Consider the following 12,692-nt stretch of genomic DNA (forward strand, 5'->3'; position numbering starts at 1 on the left):
ATTCAAGCATTTTTCCAGTGATAAAAAAAATAAAAAATATGCATGGAAAAGTCTGCATATTTAAATGATGTCACTAACTACTGCAACAACAATCACATGTAATCATTAATGCAATACTCTCCATGATCTAGTACCGAAGTCATATACAAAAAAACTGCAGGATGAGTATTTGACCATTTAAAAATTATTTTGGCTGCACCCTCAAGTGGATGATGTAAGCTGTTCTTCGCAGAACGCGTGCCAAAGAACTACACACCAAGTGGTCTGAGTGGGACTGGGTCTATGCAGACTCATACATCCATCTTCTAAGCACTTATTCAGGTTGCTGGGGGGGGGGGGGGGGGGGTTGGGACTCTGGATGGGGATGCCAGATACATAAACACGCTCACACACACAATGATACTGCATGGGCAATTGAAATGTCAATTAGCAATTAAACTGCATTTCAATGACTAGATAAAGAACCTCCCACCTTTTACACTGTGTTCATACATAAGATTTGCTTCTCTGTTACATGTAGAATATTGCGGTACTCGTTTTAATACACTTATATAATTTCTATGCATTTATACAGAATTATATGGATGTTTAATAGATGCATATGCATCTGGAGAATCAGCTATGTTTGGCATGAGTTAAGTACCTTTGGAGATTAGCATCCATTTTATCCAATTTTCCTTGTAGTAATACTGGCGACAGTACAGAAATTCCATTGTTATAATGCTTAGCAAGTATTTTATTCTATTTCCACATTTATACCAATTATTATAGTTTTATCTGGTACTACCTGTAGCACCATACTACCTGCCAGCTATGTATACTTTCCTAGTGGAAAAAGCTGCAGTATTACATGTCGCTTTCACCTGCTAAATGGTTAGATCCGATCTGAAACATTTGGAAGATGCACTCTGAGATATGCAGAGATATGCAGTGACTGAGATAAGTCACTGAGGAAAAACAGCACGATCATTTTCACTCTTATTAATCCATGTGCATTCATGACAGGGAACTACTCAGCAAAGCACTTAAATTTCATTGCTGCTCAAAATCTATTCAAATATTATTTAAGTGCTATGCATGGTACTATTATTTTATTATTATCAGTAATAATAATAATGATAATAATAATGATAAGGAGAAGAAGAAGAAAATATTAACAATAAGTTATTATTATTAGTAGTAGTAGTAGTATTAGTAGCAGTAGTTGTAGTAGTAGTATTATTATCTGAAAATGTAAATCACAGAACCTTTAATAGTTGTCATGCCTATGCGTATGATTTACAATTTAACTTTTTACACTTGGAATACAGAAAGGGAATGAGATTTGCATAGGGCTGAAATACAGCTGCAGCCACAACCCGACATGTGAAATCTAGCAGGTCTGTAGCTAGTAAGTGAAGAGGGCCACAGAGAATACTGGGTCCATTCCAAATCACTTCCAAATAAATACATTTTCACTGAGATGTTGATGGTAGATTTAAACAGAAAATGAAAGAAACGTGTAATGATGAAACTGCAACTAAACATTTCTCTACGTACTGCAAAGTGTGTGCTTCTTATCATACCTTATCATCATGTGATTTAAGCACAATTAATTTAAGAATTTAAATATAGCTTGGAAATTGGCTCTGTAGGGCTGTAATTATCAAATCCTGAGCTTAAACTGCTACATTCCTCCATCCAGACAAATAACAAGTCAAGATGCTTCCGTTTTATTACTGTAATCTCGGTTTTTGCTCTGCCATGAATTTGAATGGAATGACCATAGTTTAGGGAGCAATTAGCATTTGTTCTATAATCCCTATCTGTATCCACTAAGATGTGAAATACAGTCGACCCGTCAATGCATAAAATTTTTTTGGTCCCCTTGGTGAGAACCCTTTGGTCCCCTTCGTGCTGAAACACGAAATACAATGATATATCACATGAGAGGTCGCCGTAAACACACTTAGCGTCCTCCAAACCAGCACTGTATATACATTTTATGCATAAAGCCCCCAAAAAATTCCACATTTAATTTCTTATGCCAATCCCGCGGTATATCAATACTGCGACTGGGAAAGCCGCGACGCAGAAAGGTCGACTGCATGGTACTTCAGAAGAATGAATCGAATGTAATTCAGATGCACCCACCTCATGGCAATCTTGAAGAAAACTCTGTAACTCCCACTGCTCATTCAGTCTGTCGAGCCATTGCTGAGCGAGGTTGCGGTTCTGTGCTCCCCTGTGCAAACACAACATAGTCGAGTCAGTTTACTCTTCCATTGACTTGAGGCCTTTACAGAACTATACAACTTACAACACAGAAACTGTGAAAGTGGAAGTTTCAGATCACCAAAAAACAAATGCATCTGCAAGTCAGGATAGGCTATGTCTCTAGAGGCAGGGAAAATTCTTTGCAATTCCTAATTTGCATAAGCATAAGAATGGAATTTGGTTTCCACACACGATTGGGGGGGGGGGGGGTTATCATATCATATATTTCCCCTTGGCATCCTACACACCCAGATCTTTGTTCTCGAACTGTTTCCCTTTTATTTTCAATCCTTTTCTGTTTACTTTGTTTTAATGCCTCTTACCCCAAATAAAGTTATGGTTTATGCCCCCCATTCTCGTCTCACATGATTCTGTTCATCGTCAGACTGAGGAGTCAGAATTAGCGTTATTCTATTCATGTGAAACGTCTTACCCCTTTAAGCTAGGGGTTCCCAAACTTTTGATGACAATATGAAATTTCAATTTGTTGACCTTGGGGGATTGACGGGCAAGGCGTTTCTGCTGCTTTTTAACATGCACTCACAATGCGTGAACATCGGGTCAGACACGCTAACCCTGCAACCAAACCTGCAGAATCCCACGGCCCAGTAGAAAGGTTGGACACCCCTGCTTTAGCGTTTTAGGACTCTAGGTCTTCAATTAGCCTGCAGAATCTTGTTTAAGTCGTGTTCAGTAAGTAATTAACCCGACTGCTAAGTGCAGGACTGCAGCCCAGCCGAGGTGGTTCAGCGCACAATACAGGAAAGACTCGGGACAGGATGCCAGAACATCAGAGGGAACACAGTGACACTCACAATCAAACTGGAAATTCAGGGATGTCATTCCACTTAAACTGTTTGTTAATGGCAGGAATCCCATATGAAACGGCATGCAAGCATACCAGTCCCGTAGGCATAGTGCTATATACTGGCTTTCAATGGCGCCTCTAAGCTTTAATCATTCACTTAAAATTGCATCACAAATGTTAAGAAAACCAGTGATATATTTGCAGTCTAAAATACAACAAAGCACTAAAGGGTACATGCACTTGTTTCATTTAATGTTTCCATACTTTGTTAAAAAAAGGAGACATATTATTATTATTATTATTATTATTAATATTATTATGCACTGTATTATTATTTTTCTGATTTACCTACAGATTCAACTTAAAGACATCGGGAACGGAACTTTTTCATAATCAGGGTAACTCACCTGTACTGGTGGTCTATACAAACTACTTACCATTTAGTAAGTAAACTATTTTTTTCTATCTGTCTATGTGCCTCAAAGACACTTTTCCATTGCTTAATCCTGTTCTAACAACGCAAACACACCAATTTTGAGCTTTTATAGTAATACCACGACCAGAAGACCTAGACAGTTACAGTAGGTGGTCTTGGTTTTCCCACATAAAGTTCCCCAGTATAATTCTGCCTTTTTGTTTATTGAGATCAACAGAAACCTATTGAAAACATATTCAGGCAAAAGATTGAGCAAACAAACCATGAACTGGGACGATGATGGTGTTTTCCTTGTGTAATTACTGAGGTAATGTGGCCCTGTGGACTGGACCTCACCTGTTGTTGAGGGTCTGAATCCGCTCTTTGATTCGCTCAGAGTAGATATTTCGCTGTCCAATCAGACTATCCCCAGCCTCAATGACAGCCTTAATGCGATGCAGGTTGAGCTCCATGGTGGTAGTGAAGTCCTTGTGCTTCTTGATGGCAGTCTCAACTGTCTCCACTGTAGTGGGCAACTCTATATGAGCTAGGGATGATTCCTGGAAAGACAAGGTGTACAATTATTTTTGAGAGATAAACAGGATCAGTATGGTGGCTTAGGAAAGAGCGGTGTTGGGCTAAGTGCCTTCCATGTATACAGGGCTGTGCTGTTGGGGTGTGCTTTTGAAAGCTTCCTGTGTTTTTTGGTGCTCTCACAGAGTTGTCCTATCTAGAGAATCTGTAAAATACGAGTGAGAAAAAAAGTCTGAAAATCTGAGAAAAAAGGCTCAGCAAGGAAGGCGGAGTGAAGGTGGATGACTGCCACTGTGGAGGCTCTGGGGTAGACCCAGAAAAAACAGCAGACCTCCGAACCTGAGCCCAGAGCTTGACAGAAAATGATGAACGCAAGCAGAGAAAAGGACCCAATTCTTGTGGACGGAAGAGTCTGAACTTTTGAGCAATTCTCGGCTGCAGAAGAATAGAGCAGAAATGGCCGAGGTTAGGAGACAATCGTGTGAAGCAGATATTCATTCCTGTATCGCAATAATCAAGGTGAACAATGCTTCAGAGACTCCACTACTCTATCCAATGTGAAAAGCAGACGGCTGTCTCTGGGGGGATTCTAGGGTTAGATACTTAGGGGGGCTGAGTCCTCTGATGAAATACGGGATGCCCTGCCTTCCACCGTAACATTTTCCAAACAGGGCAGGGGTCTACCGATGTTTGCTGAGCCGGGGTACTATGATTTATATACAAAATTCAGGACAAAAATTGCTAAATGTATTTAGCAAAGTTATTTCTAAGGAGGCTGAGATAAAACCCCCCCTCCAAAATAGGATCTGAAACCACCTGTCTTATGATCCTGCAACAGCAAAAATACTCCCTCACCTGTGTGAGTGAAAAACAATTAATTTAAACCAATAACCTAGTGTACTACAGCAAGCCAACATCAATTTCTCTTTGTCGGGATATATTATTGAATTTTGAGTGCTGAAAATCTGTCTGATGAAGCAGATTCTGATATCAAGGTTAGGCCTATAAGTTTTGCCTATTTTAATCTGTAGTTGCTTTCATGGTTAATTGGTATACAAAAACTCTGAATTATACCGATACAGAAAGGGTGAACTACGTTATTTTATTGCAGCTTTTCTTTTACAGACCTTTTAGGCAAACGTCCATCAAAAAGACTCAACAAGCAATTACATTATATATAATATAATAAATGCCCTAAAACTAAATAAGATTCAGTTTCTTTTACAAGAAACACATTTGAATGGCACAGAGCATGAAAATTTAAAATATGAATGGGTTAGTCAAATCTACTATTAATAATTTTCTACATTTTCTGATTGAGTATCCCATCTTCTGCATCCAAATCTTCCTTTCACTACCAATTTGTTATCCAAGTTGTGGATAAGGACAAAACGTGGGGATAGTTAAAGAAGGACTGCTTGATCAAGTAGCTGTAACGGGTGATTTCACCTTTCCATTCTCTCCAGTAACTAGATTACAGTAACTATGTCACCAGTGGCCTTACCGAACTCCTGTGTGGAACTGGGTCTTTTAATCTAATGGTTAGAGATTTTCATTTAGTTTATTTAGCAGATGCATTTGTCCAAAGGGACCTACATGTTAGAGATGGCAGGGTCACACAGTCCCTGGGGTATTCGGGGGTTAAGGGCCTGGCTCAAGGGTCCAACAAATCATTCTCCCATCCCCAGGATTTGAATCATCAACCTTCTGACTGCAGGCACACACCATCCCCAGACAGTACCAGTAATTCACATCAAGCAGTATCTTACATTGATTTCACCCATCTGGCCAGCTACATGGTCCATTTGGTTAAAAATGTTAATATGGGATCAGGCGATGGTGGCTTGGAAGATACACGATTTTTCTGGCGCTCCACCCTATTAAAATTTCATCCTCTCAAAATTTTCATTTACTTATATGAAAGACTGCATTTTTCTCTACTTTGGTAATGTAATCGTTGTATTATGTCCCTGGAAAGCTTCTGGCCTGAATCCTTTGTAAACATGCCAAAGGCCATAAATATAATAGACAGAAAAGACCTGCCCCCATATCATGGTGATCAAGCTGATGGAATACCTTGGGGAAAAATAATTTAGTACCCCTGTTCTAGAGCAGTGATTCCCAACCCGGTACTTGGGGACCCCCAGTCGGTCCATGATTTTGCTCCCTCCCAACTCCCTGCTAGACAGTCCATATTTTTGGAGGAGTTGGGAGGGAGCAAAAACGTGGTCAAGCCTGATTAAGTCAGACAGATTTCATTGTAACTTTGCTTCTGTACTGGGGGGCTAACAGAACAGCACTTTTGGTCTTGGTGAGGTTTCATAATATTCATGAAAACAGGAACTGAATACAGCTTAATGTATCAGCGAAACAAGATATCACTCTATCAAGCCTTCTCAGCAGCTGTACTCCGTCATTTAATCCTTTATAATGGGGAAATACAAACCAAGAGCGCCATCTAGTGGCATCAAAAAATACAGAAAATAGTTAATGAAGCTTCATTTGGTAGTGATGGCCAAATGAAGCTTCATGAACCACTTGCTGTATTTTCTGACCCCACTAGATGGTGCTCTCTGTTCAAAAAAGGGCTCAAAGTATGCCCCAAAGCAAGCCAAGGGCTCCATCTAGTGGGGTCAAAAAATACAGCAAATGGTTCATTTAGTTTCATTTGGTCATCATTAGCAAATACCCCTATTAATTCAATTTACAGTAATTGCTTAATAGCTCAAGCATATTTTACATCAACAGTGGTTTCTCTGCTTCATCAAAGTTATATCTACTTTCTATAAGGTATCACCAAATATAATGGTGCAAAATCAATGTCTTCCTTGTGTTTGGTGCATTTGTTGACTACAAATGCTCTAGAGGATTTCCCGTATGCAAGACTGGTTCATGAAAACGGCAAAAAAGCCCAATGCTTTCATTGCATGGCTAGCTGAGAATGTACTGAAGAATAGCTTAATATCCACCATAACTGATAACAATGGTCAACAAATAACACATAACAAACAGAAATGGGTCATTCTCCATTTGGAGTGGGAAACCATGTGACAGAGGCTGCAGGGCTTAAACTCATGCTTAAAATATAAGGCACAGCTCCAAGAGTCAGCATGTACCTTAACATAGCTGATGCATGAAAACACATTTCCTTCATGATTTGTTATTTTATTTTTATCGCGTTTCATACTTGCTCTAGGCCTGTAGATTAGCTCATCTTAGGGTTTTAGAAATGCATCGATGCATCATAATCAATACAGATCAGAATGTGTGATGAACCATCCTTGCACTACCCTCAACACCTTATGTGCGTAACTCGTATGAAACCATGCAGTACAATATGCTCCATATAGGGCATATTTCTCCACAGGATGTTTATACGTCTCCTGTCAAAAATGTAAAACCAATTTCCAGCTATTTATGGGAGTGTACAATTACCTAGAAGCTTGTAAAAATGATACAGCCCGTAAAAAAAAACCTGTCTCTGATCCAGGGGGTACTGATTACAGTCCATTGAGTCATGTGAATTCTTGGACCTATACCTGATCAATCACTTGAACACTGGAATGTAACACCACCTGCTCGAACACTGGCAAGAAAATCTACCACGATCACATAGGTAGTTGCCAAACCCTAATCCCACTGGGAAATGCTATTAAAAGTCTGTTTATAGTTTCTGTTATACTGGAAACTTTGCTTTTGACCACAACCACTGATCATTAAATGCCTCTGCTGCTCCTGTAGAAATATTTTCCTACCTTCAGGGTTATTTTCTATCTCCGGAAGGCATAAATAATCGTGTAGAATTCTTACCTGGTTGTTTAACAAGGACTCTGCTTGCTTGACGTCCCTCAAGAAGAGGTGGAAGATGTGTGCCTGCACAAGCACCTCCCGACGGCTCTCCCACATCTCCAAGAGTTTGTTCCAACCTACATCTAGCTTTTGTAACCACTGCTGAAGGGCAACATAAGGTAAGGGTGCCTCCTCAGTCTCGAGTAGGTCGTTGACAGCCTGAAGGCGCTCGTAATCCTCCTCATAGCGGCCTATCTCCTCCTTGAGGGCCGCATGCCGGTTTATGAGCCGTTCTGCTTCCTCCAGGGAGTTAGGTAATTCCTCTGATGCAACCGTTGTCTGTGTTTGTACTAGCCAGGTCAGGAAGCCATCAAGGTCCTGGATGAACTGCTGTAGTCGACTAGCCACCGTCAGCGAATCCTCACAACCCTGTAGTGTGCATTTCAGCTCTTCCCATTCCACGCTAATTTCTTCAAACTGCACCAGCACCTCCATAGCCTGGTCGGGGTGGGTTGCTGCTAGCTCTTCCGCTTCCTGTTGCAAATTGATGAGCTTTGGCTCCAGGATTGACAGGGCTCCCTCCATGGTGGAGAGCTTGCGCTGCAAGGCCAAGACTCCCCCAAGGTCACTCCCTGCATACTGCGTAGAGTCAATGGCTTTGCGCTTTTCCCGGATCTGGGACTTGATCTCCGTACACTCCAGCAGGTAATTCTGGATGCGGAGAATGGAGTTCAGGTGGTCTTTCTTCTGCTCTACCAACTCTACAATGCAGTTCCACCTACATGTATAAAAGACAACATGTGAAGGCTCTCACATAAAGGGTTTTACAGCTACTGAATCAGAAGCAATTATAGTATTTTAGTATAAGCCCAAAAAACGGATACTCCCTTGAATATACGCAATACTAAATTTGCCTTCATATTTGTGACTTTGTAGCATGTAAAATGGAACACCACATTACTGTCACATAACCTGTGACCTGTGGAACAAATGTGAAACCCAAACTATAAGATGACATATGCAAACTAATATGCAAAACAGTTTAGGCAAAAAATATGTAAATAGCATTATAACATAACAACTATGTCCAATTTGCTCTAACTACAAAAAAATCTGAGTCAACTTCTTTCTTTTTCAGTTTTTTAGCGGTGCAGCAGTGAAAAAAGTCCCCCCTTAAACAGTTTCCAGCTGCGCCACTTTCCGAACGTTGTGTAGGCTATTTAATCCGGTATTGCGGTATAAGAAAAATTCATATCATAACAATAAAAAAACGGTTTTCAGTATGAACCAGTATACCGCCTAACACGACATCAATCCATCAACCGTTCTTGACGTTTGTTTGGTCGTCTGATAAACCACCCTCAAGGGTTTCATTACATCTCCATTATTTGTGGCTTCCCCGTCTGTGATCCTCTCTATTGCCTTGCACACCCCAGCTGTGTCTACACAGGACTAGTCCTGGGATAAAATCTCATTTACACATTTCGAGGGGGGGCACCACATGCTAGTGTTTCCTAACAGGTATTCAGTAATTACTTCTTGCATTATAATATCCGCCATTTTTTAGTATAGACCAACTTCATTCAACTATTTAATATTCTATAACTTCAGTTATAACTACACACACACACACACTGTAATGTGCAAAAAGTTTTAGCCCAAGAAAACAATGTTTAAATGATCTTCATGTTGGTGTAAAACTGTGTCTGTCAAAGAGTGTCCGCTTAGCCATTTCCAAACCTCTCCTAAAGCCACCCTATTTGCAGCCACTCGACCACTATCACAGCTCGTATCAATAGCTAATCAATACGAGGTCTGCCAGTGGTCAAGTTGCTCCAAATGAGGTGACTTTAAGAGAGGTTTGGAAATGGCTAAGCTCATGTCACTGAATTCTTAAAGAATTTACAATGATTTAATTAAGTGTGCTGGTGGTGAAATTCCACAAATGTCTCTAAAGAGAGGTTTGGGAACTGAAGCGATATTCTTCTAGCCATCCTTCAAGATATAAATGAACTTTTGGAGAACGGCGGAATTTCTCCTTTGTTCTGTTGTGTTACTCTTAATTTTTATATCGTCTAATATTGAACTGTGTTCTTGAGCACATATACTAATGATTGCCGAATGAAGCTTAATGAAACATTTTCAATATTTTTTGACCCCCACTAGATGGTTTGCTCTGGGGCATGAACTGAGCCCTTTTTTTAATAGAGAGCACCATCTACTGGTGTCAGAAAATACAGCAATTGGTTCACGAAGCTTCATTTTGCCATTACTAACATATACGCTTACTACCCACATAAATAGCTTTAAACATTTCCTTCGAATACCTAAGACTTTTGCAAAATATTGTATACATACAGAAAGATGGCTTACCTGCCGTTTAGGTGATCCTGACAGTGCCGCACCTCGTCGGAGCTGGGATGGTCACCGTCCAGAAGCTGCTGAACTATCTGATTGACATCCAGGATCCTTCCCATCAGGCTGTTCATCTCTTGGTCCAAACTCTCAAATCTATAATAAATCCCCCCATATAAGAATATACCAGGCCAAGCACATCTCTTTTAAAGTATCTTCGTTAAGAAAATTAAACTCCCATTATAAAACGTAAATGCTCATTCAACATAGATGTATTAATATTTGACACAACCTTCTGTGATTCCCTAATTATTAGGACATACTTAAAATGTATTAATACGTACTCCAAAGTGTGTGTGTGTGTATGGGGGGGTATTTTTTTTGCATTCTAGAGATTGATTATTTCACTAAAAAACTGAGCCTTTTTTTTTTTTTTACTAATCGTTTTAATAATTTAACAAAACAGCATTGCAGAAATAGTGGTGGTCACATTAGTTTGAATATTTCACTTACGATTTTGAACCCTACATTTAGGTATGAGTCAGACATGACGGGCGCATAGTGAGCTGTACCTGTGAGCCACCACTTCTACATCTTCCAGCCGTTCAGGGATGTTCATCTTATTTAGCCACTGCTCCTTCTCATCAATCCACACCTCGCAGGCATGAACCTCGCTGAACATGCGGTAAACAGCCAGAGCATCCAGGAGCCACTGCTGCCGCAGCACGGACACCTCGGCCACTTCCGTATAAAGTTGTTCCACCTCAGCCATGCGTGCCTGAACTTCCTCGAGGTCACGGTACTGCAAGGTTAGCCCCACCATATGCTTGCGCAGGGAAACGACATGTAGCCTATGTTTCTCAATGTCCTCCTGCACACCCCGATGCTTCTTCAGTAGTGACTGCGTGGAATATTCATCATGGCCAAAGTCTTCACTGGACACCAGCCGGTAAGTGTCTTGCAGCCAAGCGAGCACGTCGTCTGTTTCGACGTTGAACTGGAAGAAGTTGAGTGCATCCTGTAAATGGTTCAGCCGATGGCTTGCCTGCTCTTCTAGATGTTTCCATTCGTCTTTTAGTTCCATGATCTTCTCCTGAATTTGACCTGTCCCAATGGTCTTATGATTGAGGAACTGCTTCGCTTTCTTCATTGTCTGTTGCAATAGCTTGCGTCTACTCAGCAATTCGCCCGTCAGGGTCTTATGCTTGTGCAACAGACGCAACACGCTGCTCAAGTCTTTGCCGAAAGTCTGAGCAGCCAAAATGGCTATCTTCTCGCGAATCCAGGCCTCTGCCTCCTCCACCTCTTGGAAAAAGGCCCAGAGCTGGCGAGAATCCTCCAGCTCTGACCTCCGCTTAGCAGCCAGCTGCTTGAGCTCTTCGAGGCAGGTGGTGACGTGGTTAACTCGATTACAGATCACCTGTGGGTCACAGGGCTGATAGCCTGGAAAAATAAGTAAACTGAAATTCAAACACAAGCATGTAGATAACTATGAGAACAATATCAACTTGGCAAAAAACTAGTCTATTCCACTGTTATATTTCTATATTTGGGTTGGATGTTTAAGTGTGAAACCACAGTCATCCATCCATCCATCCATCTATTTTATGAACCCAATTGTCCTGTTCAGGGTCACCAGGGGTCTGGAGCCTATCCCAGAGGCTATGGGTGCAAGAAATCACATTCATTCAAGTTTACATGGTGTGCATGAGAGGGTATTTTTAAGGTTATGTAGTTTGTTGCTAGTCTTGTTTTACTACAGTTTTCATATGTCATCGTAATTATGTGAGCCAGCATATAATTACCAAATCAAAGCAAATATGGCTCCGTTGAATTGTACAGTTTTAATCTGAGACTCTTGGGGCAGTTTACAAAGAACACTTGAGTGGGATGCTTTTAAATAAATACTGTTATCCCTCTAAGAACAAAAAGCACACTATGTTTATAGATTCATAAAAACAAAATGCATGCAGGTTCAAAATTTTAAATACTGGCATAAAGATTTTTGAAGCATCTGTTTAAACATGACAAATGCATACATCAAAGTTCATCTATCCTTGCAGAAAGTGAAGATGGCAGATTTGTCAATTTTGGAAAACTGAAATAAGACTGTAAATATTCAAAACTTCAGCTTACTTAAAATATATATTTGAATAATTTTTTATAAGGGATTTAATGTTATATTCATAAACTGCTACATCACCTTTACAACCTGTCATATTTTACGAACGTGCGGGCAAAGTTGGGTAATTCAGGTCCAGAGAGTAAAAGTCCAGACCGAGATTTTGTTTCAACCAACAAGTAGAGCATTAAAAAGTCACAGTCACAGAGTATACAACTGGTTGGTTGAAACAAAATCCCGGTCTGGACTTGAATTATCCAAATCTGCATGTGGGACAAGTCCTTTTCTTCATTAGCCTACAGTTTTATTTTGCGCTCCAAACTTGACGAATCTGCATCCGTCTTCTGCAAAAAAAACTGACTGCATGCCGCGTGCCGTGACCGCGCCTGTCACCAGTTAACAGGATCACCACT

At 40.5% G+C, this 12,692-nt stretch overlaps 1 protein-coding gene across 4 annotated transcripts in view; it reads right to left on the minus strand.

The window, feature by feature from the left end:
• The window catches only part of sptbn4b (spectrin, beta, non-erythrocytic 4b), a 76,223-nt gene that overhangs the window by 39,613 nt on the left and 23,918 nt on the right, over window positions 1-12,692 (minus strand). For all 4 annotated transcript variants that reach the window (XR_002838297.2, XM_023812134.2, XM_023812135.2 and 1 more), the window contains exons 14-18: window positions 10,730-11,600; window positions 10,176-10,313; window positions 7,824-8,580; window positions 3,837-4,039; window positions 2,134-2,224 (exon numbers count right to left, since the gene is read on the minus strand). Coding sequence is in view for 3 of the 4 variants with exons in the window: in XM_023812134.2 (XP_023667902.1) it covers window positions 2,134-2,224; window positions 3,837-4,039; window positions 7,824-8,580; window positions 10,176-10,313; window positions 10,730-11,600 (2,060 nt within the window). In the remaining variant the exon portion in view is untranslated. The remainder of the gene's footprint in view (window positions 1-2,133; window positions 2,225-3,836; window positions 4,040-7,823; window positions 8,581-10,175; window positions 10,314-10,729; window positions 11,601-12,692) is intronic.

Source organism: Paramormyrops kingsleyae, chromosome 17 (assembly GCF_048594095.1).
Source record: "Paramormyrops kingsleyae isolate MSU_618 chromosome 17, PKINGS_0.4, whole genome shotgun sequence".
NCBI classification, from domain to species: Eukaryota; Metazoa; Chordata; class Actinopteri; order Osteoglossiformes; family Mormyridae; genus Paramormyrops; species Paramormyrops kingsleyae.